The sequence below is a fragment of the Falco biarmicus genome, chromosome 4, assembly GCF_023638135.1.
Source record: "Falco biarmicus isolate bFalBia1 chromosome 4, bFalBia1.pri, whole genome shotgun sequence".
Lineage (NCBI taxonomy): Eukaryota > Metazoa > Chordata > Aves > Falconiformes > Falconidae > Falco > Falco biarmicus.
Window position 1 is genome coordinate 85092347 of NC_079291.1, and position 20047 is coordinate 85112393.

General features: G+C 53.3%; 1 protein-coding gene across 5 annotated transcripts; it reads left to right on the top strand.

Moving 5' to 3' along the window:
* Nucleotides 1–8: 8 nt before the first annotated feature.
* On the top strand, nucleotides 9–18899 carry ALKBH5 (alkB homolog 5, RNA demethylase). 5 transcript variants are annotated; one of them, XM_056336080.1, is made up of 5 exons: nucleotides 13–323; nucleotides 538–1360; nucleotides 7873–7953; nucleotides 12292–12447; nucleotides 14154–18899. In XM_056336080.1, the coding sequence occupies exons 2-5, from the start codon at nucleotides 639–641 to the stop codon at nucleotides 14335–14337; spliced, it is 1143 nt and encodes a 380-aa protein (XP_056192055.1). In that variant the 5' UTR covers nucleotides 13–323; nucleotides 538–638; the 3' UTR covers nucleotides 14338–18899. The 5 variants fall into 5 exon arrangements, with proteins under 5 accessions (XP_056192059.1, XP_056192055.1, XP_056192054.1 ...); XM_056336079.1 differs by having other exon boundaries at nucleotides 541–1360; XM_056336083.1 differs by having other exon boundaries at nucleotides 62–84; nucleotides 541–1360.
* Nucleotides 18900–20047: the final 1148 nt, after the last annotated feature.

Genomic DNA, 20047 nt, shown 5'->3' on the forward strand with positions numbered 1-20047 from the left:
GCGGCGGCGGGGCGCGTGCGCGGCGGGGCGGGGCGGTCGCGGTGGGCGGCCCCGCGGCGATCCGGGATGTCGGGCTGGCTCCTGGTGACGTAGCGCGCCGCGGGAAGGGCCGCGCGAGACCCCCGGCAGCCGCCGCCCGGGCCGGCCCCCTCCCCCTCTCCGTACCCTCCCTCGCCCCCGCCATGGGCAGCGCCGCGGCGGCGGGAGCGGGCAGGGTGCCGCGCAGCGCCGGGGCCGCCGCTGGGCATGTGCCAGGCCCGGCCGCCGCGTGAGCGCCACCGCCGGCACCGGCAGCATTGTCCGCGCCCGCCCCGGGCGAAGCCGTGAGTGTGGCGTCCGCCGGGCCGCCCCCAGCCCCACGGGAGAGGCGTCGCGGCGGGAGGGAGGGGGCGGGCGGGAGCCGTGCCGCCGGGAGGGGGGTCCCGTTTCCGCGGGGGTGGGGGGGGTAGGCGAGCGGAGCTCCCGCGGGCCGGGTCGCGGTGCCGGTGGTGGGGGGGGTCCGGTCCTCACCTCCCCGCTCCTCCGGGGTTCTCCCAGCAGGGCGGCGGGTGCCATGAATAGCAGCTGCGCGTCCCCCGCCGCCGCCCGCCGCCGCCTGCAGCGCCGGGATCGATAGAGGCGGGGGCTGCGGACGCACTATGGCCGGCAGCGGCTACACGGACCTGCGGGAGAAGCTCAAGTCCATGATGCCCTACCGGGACGGCCACAAAGGCGGCGGCGGCGGCAGCCTCCCGCGGGAGCCCCCCGAGCCCCCCTACGATCGCAAGCGCCGGCACCAGGAGGACTCCGGTTCCGAGCCCAGCGACTACGAGGAGCAGAAGGAGGAGGAGGAAGCTCGGAAAGTCAAAAGCGGCATCCGCCAGCTTCGCCTCTTCAGCGCCGAGGAGTGCGCCAAGATCGAAGCTCGGATCGAGGACGTGGTGTCCCGGGCGGAGAAGGGGCTCTACAAGGAGCACACGGTGGACCGGGCGCCTCTGCGGAACAAGTATTTTTTCGGGGAGGGCTACACCTACGGGTCCCAGCTGCAGAGACGAGGCCCTGGCCAGGAGCGCCTGTACCCACGGGGAGAGGTGGACGCCATCCCCGAGTGGGTGCACGACCTGGTGATCAGGAAGCTGGTGGAGCACCGGGTGATTCCCGAGGGCTTTGTGAACAGTGCCGTCATCAACGACTACCAGCCGGGAGGCTGCATTGTCTCCCACGTGGACCCCATCCATATCTTTGAGAGGCCCATCGTCTCCGTCTCCTTCTTCAGCGACTCGGCGCTCTGCTTCGGGTGTAAATTCCAGTTCAAACCCATCAGGGTCTCGGAGCCCGTTCTCTTCTTGCCGGTGAAGAGGGGAAGCGTCACGGTGCTCAGGTAACTCACCCGCATCGCCAAGGCCTCGGCCAACGTGCCGGGGCTCGGTTGTGTAACGCTGGTTGTGAGGCACGCGGCTGCACACCCCGACGGTGGCTCGGGCTTGATCTCACCCGCCTGTAGGCGTGCAGGGTCTTGCTGCAGCAGAAGGGGTGAAGGAGGGATTGGCGGGGGGAGTCGTGCCGCTGCGGTGGATGGCGATTTGGGTGGATGATTGATTCTGGGGGGGTGCCCGCTCCATGTGGCTCAAGGCGAGTCTGGCGGGAGCGTGGCCACTTGCGGAGCCGGGCTTTGCCATAGTTCCCATAAACAGTTAAAATAACGCATTGAGACACAAAATGGATCCTCTGCCCAGGAGTGGTCAGAGCGGAGCAGCTGGTTGGGACGGGGCTCCTGGGTCTATTCTTAGCTCGGCCGGTGCCTCCACGACCTGACCTTAAGCGTGGAGAGGAGGTGTGAATGGCCTCGTCTTCCCAGTCTGTAAACTGGGAATACTAAACCTTCCCCTGCCCGACGCTGCTAGGGAGACCAGAGTGCAGAGCCCTGCGGGACTGTCACTTGGAAGCATGGCGGGTCACAGGCACGAGAAAGGACTTGACATGTATTCTCGCAAGCGGGGAAAGAGCTGTGGAGGTGAAATGACCTGCCCAAGGTCATGCAGCTGGTCGGTGGCAAAGCTAGGATTGGCACTGGGAAACGCCTGCTTCCTAATCCCGGCTGCCTCCCGATATGCACTGGGCAGGCAGAGCAGGCAGGTAAGGGGGCAGGCAGGGTGCGCGCAGCCCGGTACACACGGACCCACCGGCGTCCGGCTCTTGGGGAGGCAGCTCGAAGCCCAGCGCTGGCGCTGCCCGGTTCGGTGAGCACCAGTCCCTCGTGTCCCTGAAGGTCAGAGTGCTGCCTGCCAGGCATGGGGATCGGCTGGACTCTGCCAGCAGTGCTCTGCACTACCAACTGTATCCTCATTTGGGGTTTTATTTTTTGGATCGGTGAAGTTCCAGGCTGGTTTTCAGGGCTCCCAGGCCGTAACACAATCCCCTGCTTTGGCTTGTAAAGTGATCGCCGCAGGGTTCGGGAAGGAATTTTTTCCCCCCACATACACACAGCCTCACACCGTTGACTAGTGCATCAATAATAAATGCTGAGATCTCGCGTAGCTTTTATCTTGGAAAAGCTGCACAAACATTAACTAATCCTTGCCGTACCCCCGGCGTTAGGTAACTTCTGTGGATTAGCGAGGGGTGAGGGAGGCTGCGGAGGGAAACGGCAGCGGCACTGAGGACGTTTTCTTGTTCTCTGATGGCTTGGCTGGGGCAGGGAGTGTGTCGGGGTGTCGGGGTCAGGGTGATTTTGTGAAATGGGACCGGGTGGGACCTGTCCTGCCCTGTGTCCTTTTACTGCAGAGCAAGCTCCGTCCCCAGGGATGAAGACTGCTGGGAGGGAGCCGCTCGCTGACTTTCCTTAATCGCCAGGAGAGAAACTTTCTACCCTAATTTTCCTGCTGGTGATGTGAACCCCTGTGCTGCCTTTCCGTGGCAGGCCTGGAGTAAATAGTTGTGCTTCCTTTCACAGCCAGAGGTCTTTTTCTTTTTTTCTTTTTTTCTTTTTTTTTTTTTTTTCTTTCAGGACTGAGAGTTTTTGCTTGTTCAGAAGCATGGTGGCAGAGCCCTTAATGCAGGGTCAGCCTGAAGTCTTGTAGTCAAAGCCAGTAGGAGAACTTGTGGCCTTATGTCTGAAGGAGGATTGGGACTTTGCAGTGGAGGATGGTGGGAGGAGGGAGAGAGGGAGAGGTGAGAATGATGTTCTCTCGTCTCAGACACTCACTCTTCCCTCAAAACTGCCGGGAAGACGTGGGTGGCTCAGGGCTCCGGGAATCGCAGTGGGGTGTCTCTTGGGCCTGTGCATTTGGGTTGTTGGCCGGCATCACCTGGGTGCAGTAGTCGGTTTATTAATGTGGCTGAAGCAATCATACGAAGTAATCCTACAAATCAAACGAAGATACCTTTCCCCTCCAAATAGAAGGGTTGCATTCTGACTGACCTGCCCCAGGCATTTTCTAGCTTAATCCACGGTTAGATGTTCTGCTTTCTAGCAGATAATGGACTTTAAAACGGGGATTATTTCAGTTTTGGTACAGCAGTTAGCAGATACTTAGCACTTGCTTAAGAGAGATTCTGCCGAAGCGATTGTTCTGTGATGATAGGATGCTGGCTGGATTCTAGTTCCTCGACTCCACTTTGCAGATCTCCTGGGAGGAGCAGGGAGAGGTGCAGACTTTGGTAGGCCCTCAGGGATGTACCTCCAAAATCCAGCCCTTGGTCATGTTTAAGTTAACTCCCCAAACTTGCCTTTTTCTCCTCTCAGTAAACAGTTGCTGAAGGCAGTTGCCCTGGAGATAGGGAAACGGCGCAGATAGAACCAGCATGCTTGCAACGTCTGTGATTCAAATATTGCTGGGTCAGTGGCTGCTGCTGGCGTGCTGCCTTTCTGGGGAAGTCAGGGGAGCTGCGTGTGTTTGGTTACCTTGGGGAAATCGTGAGGACCTGAAGAAAGCTGTTGGATCTCCCTCTTTGCCCCCACGTTGTTCTTGGGTTGTCCCCAGATCACACGTGTCCTGTTCCTGCTCTCAGCAGCCTGTTCCACATTGTCCTCCCGGTTTTGTAACCACCTACCCAGCAGGGAGTTTGCAGAGGGGCTTTCCCCATGTCCTCCGCTTGATTTCATTGCCTACCGTGAAGCAGGCTGTGGTGTTTGCAAACACTGAACCCACCTCGAATTCACTGGAAAATACTCAGACCTCAAAGGACACAGGTTAGTGTTTAAAAGGTGGAATGGAGATTCTCCTGGCTGGGCTGTGCGCCTCTGCCAGCAGGACAGAGGCTGAGCCACCCTGTGGCCTGATGATGAGCCCTTCGGTTTTCAAGCCAGGCACTTACTCCTCTCCTTATGCATCTGCGGTGAAGATCTGGCCTTGGAGGTTTTGACCTCCTCTGGTCCCCTCTTCTGCTGCAGCCCCGGCAGGTGGGTGCTCCTGCAGGTTTGTCCTGCTTGCCAGCCCGGCCAGGAGAAAGCAGCCGCAGCACCTCAGTCTGTGCTGCTCCTCTCAGGCACTTGGCGTTAAGCTGGATTTCAGTCCTGTGGGCCAGCAGCTCTCTGTTGGGGGCTGCTGGCTGGACCGTGCTCATGGGGTTTCTTTTTTTAACAGTAATTTGATAAGCATCAATCGATAGAAGCAGCAGGGAGGAGAGGGAGGAATTTGCCCATTCAGCTGGGGAATACGTGCTGTGACAAATGCTTAGGCTGGAAAAAAGGGAGGGAGCTGAGGGGGGGTGCAGAGCTAGCCAGGGCAGACCCCTGCAGCTTACTGTGCCCCACAGGCGCTGTCGTAGGTAGCAAATCTCAGCACCGAGCCAGCTTTGTATAACTGCCGGGTGCTACGTCTCAGCACCATCGTTGGAAATTTGGAAATAGTGCAGCTGCAGGTAGCCAGAGGAGCGAATGACCAAAGGGAACGTTTCCCAGGTTCTGAGAGCTTGCATGCTCTACGGGCATCCCTTCTGCAGCTGGTGAGTGCTCCAGGTTGTCCCCCCATTGTTTGTAACAGCAGTGGAAACATCGTGATGTTTGTCTCTCCTGTTGTCTCGAGGCATGCCCGATGGTAGCATAATCTGAGCTGGCTGGAGTCTCTGGAGGGTGAACCTGCTTTCTTCCCAGCTGGAGGAATCTCTCTGCAGCTGCCTGAATTAGATGCTTTTCCAGAAGAGCCTGGTCCTTCAGAACAGGCCGTTGGTGCAGAGGAAGTTCTGCATGTGCGTGCCAGTGGTGATGAGGCAAATGGATTTTTTCAAGCTCTGCTTGAACTGGTCGGTGTCACATCCGTGGTTTGTGGCAGCAGCTTTCCTGAACAAGTAAAGCCTCGAGCTGCTCAAACCCTGTTTGAGAGATGGGCTCTCTGCCTCTGAGCTGGCCTGGCTGTCGTCAACCCCTAGAAATATTTCTCATCAGAGACTCTGCAGAACTTCAGGGCCTCCTTTCTGGGTGATGTTTGTACAAAAACATCTACTTTCATCTTCACGTGCATCGGTTATGTTATGGCTCAGCAGCAGCTCTTCTGGACTGAGGAAGAGACTTGGGGAGGAGATGGGGGTGTAAGATCCCACAGGTTAGTTAGGAGTTGGGGTGTTAGTTTGAGGAGTGTGTGGGTAGCATCTGCACCTCCCTGTGTTCTTCTGGAAAATACTCTAAGGTGGAGACATGCTCAGGTGTTCTCTCAGGCAGGAATTTAGGATTTTGTTTACCAAGTTAGCTGTCGCCTCCTGTTTTGGGTTTGTTCTCTGGGCAAGAAATCTCTGGGGTAGACCCTTGGTACCATTACGGGTGTTTTGTTCCAGCCTCTGCCCCATCACCCATCATCAGGATGCGGCAAGGCCAGGCAGTGGGCAAGAAGTTCATGCTGGCATGAAGTGGAACAAGCGTGACACAACCAAATTATCTTTTTCTTCCATTTCTCTGCCTGGTGTCTGTGCACACCCTTTTGCTGGAGGGCCCTGCATAACTATATCTGATGTGGTGCATGCTAAATTTTTCCACACCAGCATGGCACTGGTGCAGACCAGTGGGTCCCCATTAGGGCCCCAGACTGGAGTACTGGGGCTGTTGCTGTGGTGCTGCCCGTGTGCTCTGCCTCTTGCCGCTCTGCAGGTGAGCCAGAAGGCAGGTTCTTGCCTGGGGAATGGGAATGAGTGGCCACGCTGACATCTCGTGATGGAGAGCGCAGGTCTGGAAGCAGACCTCGTCCTGATGTTCAGGGTGTTGCTGAGGATGTGCTGAGTTGAATGTTAACAAGTGGGTGATACTAATGAATTTGCTGGAGCTTGACACGGAGATTCCTGCAACATAATAGAGCATCATTATAAACCCCTTAGCATAACACTGTCTTGTTCTGCAGTGCCCCGGGGGGTGGTGGTGGACATCAGCCCCTGTTTTAACTGATCAGGTCTTAGACTCTTACCTCTTCTCAAAGCAGTAAATCTGTCTTTGAGAGGTGTGCATTTCTCAGCGAGTGGGTGGGTTATCTAACCAGATAAAGGAAACCCGGTCCCCTCCCCAGAGAAGACTTGCATGTGAGCGATCTGTTCTCTGCTCTGAGTGTCCTGAATAACCAGCAAGCCGGTGACCCGGGCTGTGCCCCGGGAGGGCTGGCTGGCAGCTGGCATGGTGGTAGCTTCACGGTAAAGCCTCGTGGGGAGAGTGGGCTCAGTGATCTCCACTTCAGGTTAAACCAGCGTGGGGGTGTGCTAGCTTTGTGTGGCTTGACCAGCCTTCCCCCAAGTCCCTTCAAAGGTATTCCTGTCTTTGTCAGCTGTTTCAGGAGGCTCTGAAGGTGTTTAACTTCTCTTTTCCCCATACTGGACTCTAGAAGGCTCTTTTGTGAACAGACACTCTCCAAACAGCAGGTAGAGGGCAGGACCACCTCTCGGACCTGCTCAGATGTGCTCCTGGCAGGGTGGTTTCTGTGTTGGAGCAGCTGTGATAGCAGCTCTCCACGGACCCGCCGTGACCTCATGTGCTGCACTGGACCCCAGGAGTTGTGCTGAACAACAGAAGCAGCCACAAGAAAACCACTCCTGTGTTTTGTGGGCAGCTGGGGCCCTCATTGGTGTGGCTTTTCTGCTGGGAACTTGGGGTGGGTGAAGTCATCTCATAGAATGAAACACTCCTGCCGAGAACAGCTGCTGTGTGGCTGTGTAGCTGCTCAAGCCTGGTGTGGTTTTCCTTGGCCCAGGTGGCTGTCTCGCCTTGTGAGCCCTGTGGCAGGGAGGTTTTAGGGGTGCAGCTTGGTTTGCAGGTCTGAATGTGAAGGTTACCCCGCATGCATTGTGTTGGGGTTGGGCTGTGCCGGGGGGTGATGTTTGTGTGGTGGCTGAGGACGTGCCACGTGGGGGGTGGCAGGGAGGGTGAGCATGCTGAGATGGCAGCATCTGTGCCCAGGTGAGGGGGGCGACACACTCAACTCTTACCTCCGCTAGCCCCCTCCTCAACTAACAAGTTTCATCGATCCTGGTACATGTTTGTATCTGGGTATCTCAGCCATGAGAGATGGTTTTTGTCAAGAACACGCATGAAAAGATGCTTTGGTGCAATGTGCTGATTTTTTTTCCCCTGTTGCTCTCTAATTTCTTGATAAGTGAACCGGCTGAATTTACATTTCATAAACTTATTTCCTAGAGGTCTTATTTCACGGTGTTGTGGCAGGTGGCAGTTTCCTCTGGTGTATGTTAAAAAATTGAGTAAAAAAAAAAAAAAAAAAAAGTCCTGATTGTCCTCATTCTTTGTGAAGCTTCTTCTTTCCTATAAGTCTAGCTCCCGTGTGCCTGGGGAACAGTGTTTGGAGGAGGAATTCCTGGTGGAAGTTAGGAGGTGACTGGCCAAACTGAGTTGTTGAGGATGGCAACCACTTTCTACTTCTGCCTGTCATCTTTCTCACAGTGGCTTTTTGTTTTTGTTGTCAGTGGATATGCAGCCGATGAAATTACACACTGTATTCGACCACAGGACATAAAGGAGAGAAGAGCTGTCATCATCCTTCGAAAGTAAGTGTTGAAGCCCTCCAGACAGTAAGATAACCTTGGATGTGGCATTGTGGTGTTTCCCAATGTGCTTCTGAAGAAACACTTCAAAACTGCCTTGCTTGTTAATTTGCTGGCTCGATCTTCTATCTTGATTTAGGTGTCATTCTGATGCTTACTTGTGTCTTGCCGTGGAAATAGAAGGAACTTGTTACTGCAGAGTTAATCACTTCTTGGCTCTGTGCAGCAGCATTTCATTGTAATGTCTGGGTTTGCAAGCCCTGTTCATGTCCAAACACCTGGCTTTCACTGCCTGCCGAACTCCAAACGTCTAGGGTTTCAAACTGTCTTGTTTTGGGCTGTGTATTCAGGTGTCATGATCATATGATCATATGATACCCACATGCTGCGTGAGTTACCTGGACAGTCCTTTGAAGCTGATGCTTATGATGAAGAATCTCCTATAAAGCAGATAGTTTTCTTTGTAGCATGGCTTTTGTCTCCTGGGGAGGGAGAGGAAGATGCTGGCTTCGAAGGGAAGCGAATGCAGTGAATTTAGCGATCACTTTACAGAGCATGTCCTTCAAGTTGGTGTTGGGATGTCAAGCTCTGTGAGCTGTTTTAAAAGATTACGCTGTCTTGATGGCGTCTTACCAGCTAGTGCTTGTTCCTAAAGCTCTTAAGAAAATGGAGAAAAAGATAAACTAACCCCATCCCAAACTCCCTCAGTGTTTTTGTTTGCTGAGAGACAGCCTCTCTCATCAGTTCCTTCTACTAGGCTACCAAAAACTGTGACTACCACACGTTGACCCATGTCGATTGCTAACACTTTCTGAGGCACAGTAATTCTGCTGTCAAGAAACCTTTTTGCAAGTGAAATCACACAACTTGAGTCCTGTAAACCCAGCCGAAAGCATGGGCATTGGTGGTAGGGCTGAAGGTGTGGCCCAGGCTGGCATAAGGCTAGCAGGCAAGCGGTCTAAATTCAGATTTGCTGAGCTTTCAGGTGGCTTAGTTCGTTTCAAAACAAGTCTGGCAACGTTACGAAGATACGGCACAAAGCCAGTGGAGTGGAGTTGGACATCTGGTTAGAGAGACCCATGAAATGAAGGTAGCAAAACCAGCAGCCCTGAGGCGTTAGCCAGGCAAAATCAGCTCAGACCCAGGGAGCCAGGATGAGATGTGGCAGGTGATAGAGTGGGATGAAAGAAAGATTATAACCAAACCACCCAGTCACTGGTTATTGCCACGTGAGGCTTAAGGTGAGAGTTGTGATAAGAACTAAAAGGCGGTTACATTCACATTGTTGTTTACTGCAGCCAACAAAAAGCAGCGTGGGCACTGACGAGCATGAGTGGAAGGCATTTCCAAGTCCTGTAGCTGCTTTAGTTGGGCTTTGGGGTAGAGAAGCTGCCTGTCCTAGGCTGTGGAGGAGTTTCCTAGGAAAGACAGACTTGGCTAAATAAGCCAAAGTTGCCCAGACTGGTGCAGATGTCTAACATACTCCTTTAAACTGGCTATATCTCTTGCTTTTGCCAGCCTCTGTAAGCTGAGGCTGTTGAGTTATTTCAGCCTAGCCCATCTGCCCTCAAAATGCAACTGGGCAAGCACCTAGCTCTGGCTCAGATGCACCTGGCTGACCTGGTGCATCACTGCTGAAGAGACAAAGCCTGTTAGCTCCTAGCAGAGTTGCATTGGCTGTTTGCTTAGCCATCCTTTTGTGGCAGCGTGTCCTTCTGTCTTCCCCTGATTTTAGGGGCCGGATTTGCTTAGTGTTTGAGCCGAAGTGTCTCTGCCCAGTCATATGCAGACAGCAATGGGCTGACTTGACTGGCAGGCTGAATGAAACCACAACAGGATTTTTTTCTCTTGAGCAAAGTGGAAACCCCCTGGTAATTATTTTTGTGTAATCTCCGTAGAGCTTAGCAGCCCTGGTGAATACATGGCAATTGCCCGTTTGCCAAAGGGTGCACTCTGCTGCCAAATAGAGCTTATTAATTGCTGCTTATCCCTTGTGACGGCAGCCATCTCCTTGCCGAGTCCCATGTGCATGCATGCATGCACAGCAGGGCTGCGGTGACCTTTGTCTGTGCTTGCATCCCCGCGGCATGTATTGCTGCAGCCAATGCCATTCCCTAGCCCTGTATCATGCGACTTTGTGTAGTCTGAAATAGTGTGTTATGCAACCAGGAAAACAGCTCCTTCCGCTGGTAGCCTGCTAGCACGAGAGGCTTGGGAGCAGCCAGCGGCCGTGTAAAACCCCGCTTCCTCATCTTCGTGGTAAGGCTCAGCCCTGAGCTTTCCAGCAGGATCAGATCAGCTGGGTCATAGAGCAGCCTAAACTTTGCTGCAGCTTGGAGCTGAGATATTCAGCTCTGAACAGGCTGCCAGAGCCTGCTGAGTCCCAGACGTTTGAATCTGCTCTTGCCTCTACTCTGTGTGATTCTAGAGACAGTTTTTGCTGGCAGCGGCAGGAGAACAAAGCTGGGCGAGCTGGAGAAGTGGCTGGGTTTCGCAGGATGCTTGAGAGCGGCGTGGTTACCAAGTAGGTCATAAACACTTCAGTGTTGTAGCGTGGCGATATTTACAGTGTTTCCTGCGTATCGGAGTGCAGGACTGCGGGGAGCCAGCAAGGTTTGGAAGCGCTTGGAGCAAGAGGCTGGGAGGGGGGAAGAATGGTGCTCTCGATTTCATGAGATGCTGAAAGAGGTGGGAGGTGGGGACAGAAATGAGACCTATTGAAGCGGGTCTTGAAAGTCATTTTAGAGGGCTTGTGCTGCCATTTGTAAGCACGTCTTTGTAAGCAGTTACATCAGGGAGTTACTCTATTGAACTTGAACTTTGATAGGTAATCGGCTTTCCATTTTAGTAGAGCCTCTCCTCGTACCTGCTCCTGCAGCTCATACCTGCGTTGCTCTGTGGACAGAGTGAGTGTGGCTTGTGTTCCCTTGCCCTTGCAGTATATTTGGTGGTTTGTTTGTTCTAATTGCAGGCCTGTAGTTGCTGTTGTATTTGAGAGGTGTTTAAACCACCTAACTTGTCCAGGGCAGGATCCACAATGCCTTCGGTGTTGTAGCTGGACTGGGTCCAGTCCTGGAGCTGAGAACAGCTCAGGACAACAGCACTGTGGACTTGTGCAGCCTCCAGCCTGGTATCTGCCTGTGGAAGTTCCTTGTTTCTGGCACGCTGGGCAGACTTTGGCTGCCCTGCCCAGCTTCGCGTGTGCCAGCCTGGCATTGTCCTGATTAACTGAAGAGGTGGTGGTGGAGAGGAGGAAGCCTGGCAGCTGGGTCTGCTTCCTAATGGGAGTTTAGGTTGGGATTCTCCTGTGGAAACCTCCCTCAGGAGTTCAGTGCTAGAGAGCAAGCAGTGATTCTTCCCTTTCTTTCACCCAGACCGCTTTCATATTCACCCATGATCCCAAGGACGGAGACAGGCTGCAGCAACAATGTCAGGGTGCCTTTCCTTCTGGGAAGTGGCTTGAATCCTCCTGAGATCAGCAGCTCTGGAGCACCGGCACCACCTTTTAGCATGTTTTGCCCATTCTTAGGCTTCAGTCTGTGTTTTAAAATAGACATTTAGCAGAGCTTGTAAGTTGAGACTGGTAACTGTGCTGTGCTTGGAGATGGTGATAGCACTGCGATAAGATGCTGTGCTGTTGAGTTTTCGTTGCTGCTGCTCAGCCTGCTGCCTCCCTCCACGTGTGCATGGCTACAGTTGTGCCTGGGCCAGTGACAGTTCTGCTCTGGGACATGCTGTGCTTGCTCTCTGGTGTACCTTGAGTGTGTGCTGCACTGCTGGAAGGGATGTGGTACAGCTTCGGTTTGCCAGACCTTCTGACTCGTACTTCAACTCTTTAAACCTCTTAGTCAAGTTGAGAAATGCTTGACCCCGTGAGATCTCTAGGCAGTAGGGAGTTTCCAGATAGAAGCAGTTGTTACTGTTGTAGGTGATGATGGATTTTGCAGGGCATCTCCCAGGTGGCTTAACTGGAGCTACGAGTTACTGACGAGTCACCGTGATTTCATAGGATTTCACAGGTGCTCAGTGCCTCTACTCTGTATCCCATAACTGGCATTGCAGTGAGCCTAGCGCCGTTTGCGGTTGCCTCATGACTACCTATGTCCCTAAACCTTCCTCTTCCCTCTAACTGAGGCAGCAAAGGTTAAAGCTGAAGCTTCAGGTACCAGAAAAGCTGCAGTTTGTTCTGCTGTTGAGTGTAATAGTCCTGACCTGCTTCCTGAGCTGTGTGGCTGGGATTGAGGGTTCTGCTTCAGCACATCTAGGACAGACGTCTGCTGCAGCATGCTAATAGTTCTGTCGAAACTCCTTGCAAATTCTTTTCTCTTTAAATATTTGCAGAACAAGACTAGATGCACCTCGATTGGAAACAAAATCCCTGAGTAGCTCTGTGTTGCCACCAGGTTATAACTCTGACCGTCTATCAGGAAGCAACCGGGACCAGATCCTGAAACCGAAGCGGTCCCATCGCAAAGCAGACCCTGATGCTGCTCACAGGTAGGATGGATGATCTCTCCAAAGAGCCATGTTTTGGATGGTATTTCTAGGTCAGTGTGTATCTGAGGTTCCTGGCCTCTGACAAGAGGCTGCACAGCACACTTAAAAACACATTAGCTTGCACCTCTGAGGTGCTTTCTGTGGGGTACAGATCTGTTTTATCAGAATGAGGTTCCTTATATATTCCTCCTAGGCTTGTGGAGGCTAATCTCTGGCTGTAAGCAGCTTACATTGTTTATCCTGTGAGTGGCATAATGAAGAAGCAATAGATTTGGCTGGCTTTTGATAATGCAGTCATTCAGAACAATAGTTTCCCTGCAGCTAATTATTTTTGACCTCTATTGCCAAGCAACCTGTGCAGCTGCGTTAAACTATATTATGAAAACAGTCTTGGGAAGGAACGTGAGGTTTTGCTATCTGGGAAAGGTGAAGGCCGCCTTGGGAAGCTTCTTAGACCTGTTTTGGTTCCAGAGCTGCCTGTGTATATTTTTGTGTGTGTAACCAGACCATGTGAATGTGTAAGCGTGACCTTCAGGGTTGCTCCTTGCTGGGGTTTCGGACAGCTTGAGCTCTGCAGCAAGGCTTCCCTTAAACACCACCTTGCTCTGTGTGAACGTACTGATAGCTGTCAGCGATAGCCAGCCTGCCAGCTGTCATGCAGCGTTGCTGGTATTCTCCAATTCCAAAGCTTCCCAAGGATCAAGACTGTTCTCTGCACATCATGTAAAAACCAGAAGTTGGCTTGGTCCTGGGGCTTGGCTGCAGTGCGGTCCCAGCCCGTGTTTCAACCTGTCCTGGAGGGAGGAGGGTGGGGATGGCTTGTTTATGAGCAGTGTTCATTCACCTGGACTCGGGCTGGCTGGGAGGATAGATAGAGAAGGGAAGGTAGCCTGCAAATGGAAGCTGACCTCTGAGCACGCAGTGGGCTGGTGTCTGAGTAGAGAAGCGATCATGCAGGACAAATTTGCAGATCTGAGAGAGCTGTTTTTCAGCTTGATGTGACCTTACAGGGGTGGGGGAAATCGCATAGACTCCTGCAGCAGATAGGTATCAAAACCACGGTTTTTTCTTCCTTTGGCCTCAAAGACTCCAGTATAACATAGGCAAACAGCTTTAGAGGAACTTGGCAGTTGCCACCTAGGATAAAATAAGTGGTCTGTGCAGCCCACCAGCCCAGTCCTGCGAAGGGATCACAGGTGTGGGCAGAGGCAGCTTTGCAGAAGTAACAATTGCAGTGTGCTCATGTTTGAGAGAACTAGCGAGAGGACAAAGGAGTTGGGAGCTGTGGTTTGATCCTGCACCGCAAGCACCTCAGCAGCTTCAAGAGGAGCTCAGCTCTGTGCTGCAAATTCTGCTGTAGGAGAGACAGACCTCTCTGCCCAAGGGATGTTTCTTGGGGCCACCAGCTGCACTTAGAAATAGGTGACTGGGCTGTTAGGAAGTGTTCCTGGTGGAGGTAAAGACCAAAGCTTGCACTGGTAAGGGGAAGGACTTGCGCCATGGAAAGCAAAGTTCTCAGCCTCCTCATGGGAGGTGCAGCTTGGTGATCTGTTCCTGCTCTGCTGAGTGCCCAGCACTGGGAAAGCAATGTGGAAGCAGTTGGTCATATTGCTCAAAGTAGGCAAAACTACAGATATTGTCCATACAAGGAAGGTCTAAATCCTGCTGTGAATGTACTCTCACTCCCTCTTTCTCCCTCTCCTTAGGCCACGGATTCTGGAAATGGATAAAGAGGAGAACAGGCGCTCAGTCCTCTTACCAAAACATAGGAGACGGAGCAACTTCAGCTCCGAGAACTATTGGCGAAGGTCTTATGAGTACACAGAGGACTGTGACGAGGAAGAGGAGGATGGCAGCCCAGCCAGGAAAGTTAAAATGAGGCGACACTGAGGATTGCACTTTCCAGGATCGTGGAGCTGATGAGATTGGCCTCCAGTCTGTGAAGACTTTCTCCTCCCTCTGGCTATCTTCCATCTAGCTTCAGTTTTGGTTTTTCCTTTCAGGCTGAAGAGTAAACAGGAAGGATCTAGCGATTTGTTTTTATGAATGGAGGAATGCTGAGACATATGTAAGGATGGAACATGTCCAGTGCACATGGTGTCCTGAGTCATGGGTCAAACGGGCATCTCTCCCTTAGGAAGCAGATAAAGTTATGCCAGGCTGTCTGTTGGGATTTCTTTTAAGAACACCAAAAAGTTTAACTGTTTCATTGCGCAAGGTTCAAGAATTGTATTTTTGTTTTTTTTGCTTTAACTTTCTTCCTTTCCAAATGTTCTAAATATGATGTTTGACCCCAGGAGCTGAAACTTTGTGGTGGCCTCATATTCCTTGTTTCACCAAAGGGCTCCTTGGTCTGTTCTTACCTAGTTGTTGTTGGGTTTGTTTTAAGGGTGCCCTGCAGTAACTGGAAGTCTAAAGCTTTGCAGACCCCTCTTACTGCGATTGATTTCAAATGATTTAGGACGTTTTTGTTGCACTTTAGTACCAGTTTTAAATGCCGTAGGTTTCCTTTCCAGTCCCTTTTCCCAACCCAGCGTGGGCTCGCAGGCTTGTGTCCCTGTGCTGCCCTCTCCGAAAAGAATGTACTTGAGCTGAGCTCTGGTTTCTCAGTGCTGATCTGGCCAGGCACGTGTTTTGGTTGAGGAGGGAGGAAATGTGACTGGCTTCAGAGGCTGGCCCAGCATCCACCCGAGGTCCATACTGGAGCCTCAGGGCTGCCGAGTGAGCGATCGCATTGAGTACGTGCTGCTTCCCAGAGCTGGAGGTAGCAAAGAGGAGTAGGAGTGATGCTGTTCTTGTGAGGATGCTTGCCTTGGGACCCCCTGAGAAGAGCCGGGGGGACTGGCTTTTGGCCGCTGCCCTTTCTAGGTATAGAGATTTGAGACTGCGCAGCATCCCGGCACAGCATGCCATCCGAGGGACTTGGCTGCACTCCGCCAGAGCAGGAACGGATGCTGCCGTGGCCTTGGGGGAGCCGGGCAGCCAGTCCCCTCCGAGGCTGGCTCTGGGAGTGGGGACACTGCAAGGGTCTAGTGTGGCCCCAGTGCAGTGCATTCAGCAGCTAGTGCTGCAGTGGTTGCCGCCTCCTCCTGGCTTTTTCCTGCCCACGTTCCTGGGGTAAGGAGTTTTCTGGTTGCTACAGAAAATGCTGAGAAGAATTGGGCGTTCGGCCTTGTGGAGCTAGTGTTAGAAAGCCTGCCTTCTTCCTCCTCTTCTCCCACCCGGTTTGCATTAGCCCAGACCAAAGCCTCGGCATTTTCAAAGTTTGGGGCCCAACAGCATATTTAGAACCATACTTTTAGGAAAGTTCCTCCAATTGATACTTTGAACCCAAGTGTTGGCAGTTGTAAGGAGTAGTTCTTATTTTAAAATTTTTACTGCTTTGCCCTCCCTCAAAGTGTAGTTTTTCTTAGTGTTGTGTCCCCCACACACTTCATAGTCTGCACGCTTGGCAATAAAAAGATGTAATATATTTTGAAACCCATTTGCTGCTGTCTTGGGGGGCTCCTGGTCAAAAAAACCCCAACAAAACAACAAAAAAACCCCCCAACCTCAGGCATTGTTCCCTGGAGCGCCATTCCTTGGTGACTGAGCACGTTTGTTGACATCTGGGTCTCAATGTACTTTTCCTTCACCACCAACTTATGCAGCTCCCACCACTCGTCTGTTGTTGGGGTTACTGCTCAGGCTGGATCTAGCGGTCGCATCAGTACAAAGGAAATGACAGTCACCTTCAGAACAGCGTTGGCTGTGGGGGGTCGTAGGTGAGGTCCCCCAGTACCTGTCTGTGATTATCCAGTTGCTTTCCTGGTGAGAGCTGCTCGTTGGCTCTGTGCGGAAGTACAGGCACAGCCTCCCGGCCAGGCTTCAAAGGAACCTCTTGTCTGCCCAGAAATCTGAAAGTTCATGCTTCTGTTGCTTCTGAAACCTTTAAAAAGCCATTTTCAGATCACACTTAGCATTTGAAGTGCTGTTCCTCACTCTCCCAGCGTTTTGCAGATTCCGGGCCAGCTCTTAGCCTCAAACCCCCTGTTTGGGAAGGCTTGGCATTCCCCTAATAGCAAAACCTGGTGCAGGGAGCAGCGATCCCTCTTCCTCCTCCTTAAGGCTGGTGCAGACATCTCCAGCAAGCTAGAGACCTGCTAGCAGGATGCCTAGCAATGGCTGTTTCTAATTGTCTTTCTGGATTCATCCTGGACATGCCCCGTGCCCTCCATGGTGTCGGGCTCTGCTGTGGATGCTGCTGATGGTGGCAGTGGTCACTGCCAGAGGTCTCAGCTCTGCGCAGCCTGCTCTCCCCCTCTCCCCTGCCAGCTCCCAATGTTACGCCTACCTCTGCAATACGGATACCGTACCCTGCTATCAACTCAAAATGAAGCTGGAGGCAGGCTCCAGGGCTGCTTCCCAGAGCAGGACTCCCATGGGACAAGGTGTTGGCCCTATCTCCACTGAAGGCTGAACAAAGCATCATGAGGTCTTATCTCTAGCCTGGTACCAACCATCATCTCATTCTGGTCCTTGTGCGGTCTGTATGTGTGCCAGTATCCTTCCTCTCCTAGTTTATTTTGGTATTCTTGCATGCCATGGTTGGGAGCTCTCCCCTCCTGCCTTCCTGCCTGCCCTGCATCGGTGCAGTGTGTCTGAGCTGGCAGCCATGGCTGGAGAGGCAGGAGGAGCTCCTCACCAGAGCCGCTCTCCAGTCACTGTCTGTTCTTGCGTGCAGTTGGTTTTTAACCTGACTGGTTGGGGCTTGACACTTTGGAGAGTGAGTGGGACGCAACCGGTCTGACCCATGGCATCTCTTGGGTGAGGAGTCCCCAGCATGTAGGCAGGCCATCTCCCCCACTTGTACAGACATTTTCTATAGACACGGATGTATATGTGTAGATAACATGGTTTTTTAACTCTTTTGCACTGAACAACATCGGAGTGAAACCTTGATTTGAAACCAGAAGACACATTTTACATGTGGATCCAGATGTCTAGATCCCTTACTGTAACCTGTCTGGTGAAACTGTGGCACAAAAATACTGGCAATGCCTGTACCTGTTCTCTGTCACCGGCCGCACTGGGCTGCCTGCAGGCTTCGGGTCAGGCTGGTGGCATGGGCCTGGTGCAGAGGATGGAGAGTGGTGAGCTCTGGTTCGGAGGCAGAACTCCCCATCCGCTCCATGGGATGGGCTCATGCACAAACCTGACCCTGTCGGCTTTGTCGTGTCTGGTCCAGTGGTGCGGTCCGACCTCCTCTCCATCCACCCCACCGGCTTTGTTCGTGTAACCTGCTCAGCCCAAAACTGGGAATAAGGCTATGTCCGACGTGACGATCCCATGCATCCAGACCCACAGCCCAGACCATGAGAACTATCTTTCCTAAGGAAGCAGGAGGAAGGGTCAGCCCTGCTTTGGTGGGATTTGTCCCTGCTTTTCTGCCAAGAGCAGGAGGAGTTTGGGTTTGTTACTGTTGCCCGTATCTCAGGAAGGCTCAGTGATTGAACTAAAGCTCTTGCATCAGTCCTGTGGGCTCAATAAATCCGTAGGAAGAGAAGGAAAGGCTGATTGCTGGCGGTGAGAGGTGAGCTGGCCTAGGGAGGGGCTGCTGGTCTGCGAGCAGGTCGGTGCCCGGCTGGGCTTGGCAGGCCAGCTGCCCGCAGCAGGGGAGCACGGGTTGCCACATCTGGTTCCACGCAGCTCTCATCTTGCTGTTTAGTCAGGCAGGAGCCGTGGTGCCTGGGAGCTGTGATCCCGATACTGAGGCTTGGCTCATCGCAGAGGTCGGGGGGTTTGCTGGGGCGCGGCGCTGCCAACCTGCTCTCCGGGTGAGCCGGCATCAGCATGAGCCGGCTTCTGCCGGGGTGAGAGCTCAGGCCTTTGGCTTTCAGTGCTGTTAGTACCTAGCGCTCGCCACTACCTGGTCCGAGGCCCATGGGTGGAAATGGCTGCCATGCTTTGAGGGGGGCCGGGGTCTGAACCCCTGCCAGTGGCAAATAGTCTTTTATCTGCCGAAAGCGTTCCCTTTCCCAGTCAGGAGAAATGTTCAGCCTAGAAGTGTGTCTCTGCTCCTTCCCGTGCCCCTGCCCACACTTACAAGTTCCGGCTGACTTCAATTTTGTTTTTTAAAGATTCTAATTTTTTTTTTGTTACGAATAAAAATAAAAAAATAAGAAAGTGGCAATATTTTTTTCTGTAAGCTTTTCCTAGGAAAAAGCGTGGTTTGTAACAAAGTTGTACAGTTCTGAAGTTTGAGATACGAGAAGTACTGTGTGAAACGCTGTAAATGGGGCAGAGATTATTTTATGTACAGTCTGACATGGGGGGAATCTTTTAATTCTGGTTGATTCTTAGGAAGAATTTGGTTCTTCACTGTCAGGGTTTGGAATTTCATGGTTTCATTATTATTATTTTTTTTTCTTGTATAGATTGCTGCATTAATTGAATAAAAGCAGAAAGCATCACTCTGCCTGCCTGTGTGGTGGTGCTGGTGGCTGGGATGTGTGCCTCGCTTCACTGCTGGCAGAAATGAGGTTGCGGGGAGTGGGGAACAGCTTCTAAATAAAGGGAGTCTCTGACTCCCTGGGGACAGGGTGGCCAAATGCAATGTCTGTTCCTCCTGCACTGCCCTAGAAAGCGGGGACGGGGCTCGCTGCTGGCTCTTCTCCTTTTCTCTCCCTCCCCAGGGGCTGGGGAGCAAATGTGGATATTTGCCGTAGCTGGTGCCTAAGTGCCCCAACGGCCCCAGTTCGCTGAGGGGGGACTGCACCCCGTGCTTTGATCCCATGTGGAGCTCCTTGCCCTCCCTGCCCTGCACCTTCCTCCTGCAAGAGGGAGATGGCAGTGGATGGGTGCCAGAGAGGGGATGCCATGGCTGGATGGCATCTGCTGACCTGGCATGGTGGCCTTCTGTTTGCCAGCAATGAGCTCCTGTCCTGGAGCCCTAGTGCTGCATGTGGGGTTAGCCCCCTACCCTCCATCCATCTGGAAGCCCATTGCTAGGGCATCCCCTGCTCCCCCCAGGCTCTTTTCCCACCCCAAAGGCTGCGTCACCCCAGTGTGGCATCTTCCCTGGGGCTGGGGTTAGTCAGCAGGGAGGGGAAGCCCTGCCCTGCCTGGGGTGACTCACCCCAAACCCGGGCGCAGGGCAGGGTGCTCCCCCACCCTGGGCCACTGCTGTGGGAGAGCAGGGCATGGCGGTGCCAGCCGCTGTGGTGGGAACAAGCAGGTGCCAGCCGGGGGACAGGGCCCGAATACTAATGGTGGGAGCCGGCAGGGTGCTGAGCACGGCCCCGCTCAGCACGTCTGCTGGCACAGGGCCCCGTAGCCAGGGTGCCGCCATGTCACTGAGGCGCCCCATGGCGTTGGGGCCCATGGGGCAGGATGAGGCCCTGAATCCCCGACACCTCATGGCTGTGCAGGCCCTGTGGCTGGGAGCGATGGCCTGGGGGTGCCCTCGCTGTTCTGGCCCGCCCCACCCCGTACGTCAACACCATCCCGGAGAGAAAAAAAAAACGGAAAAAAGAGCTAACAACAACAACAACAACAACAACAACAACAACAACAACAAAAAAAAAAAAGCGCCCACAGAGGGCGCCTCAGGGTGGGAACT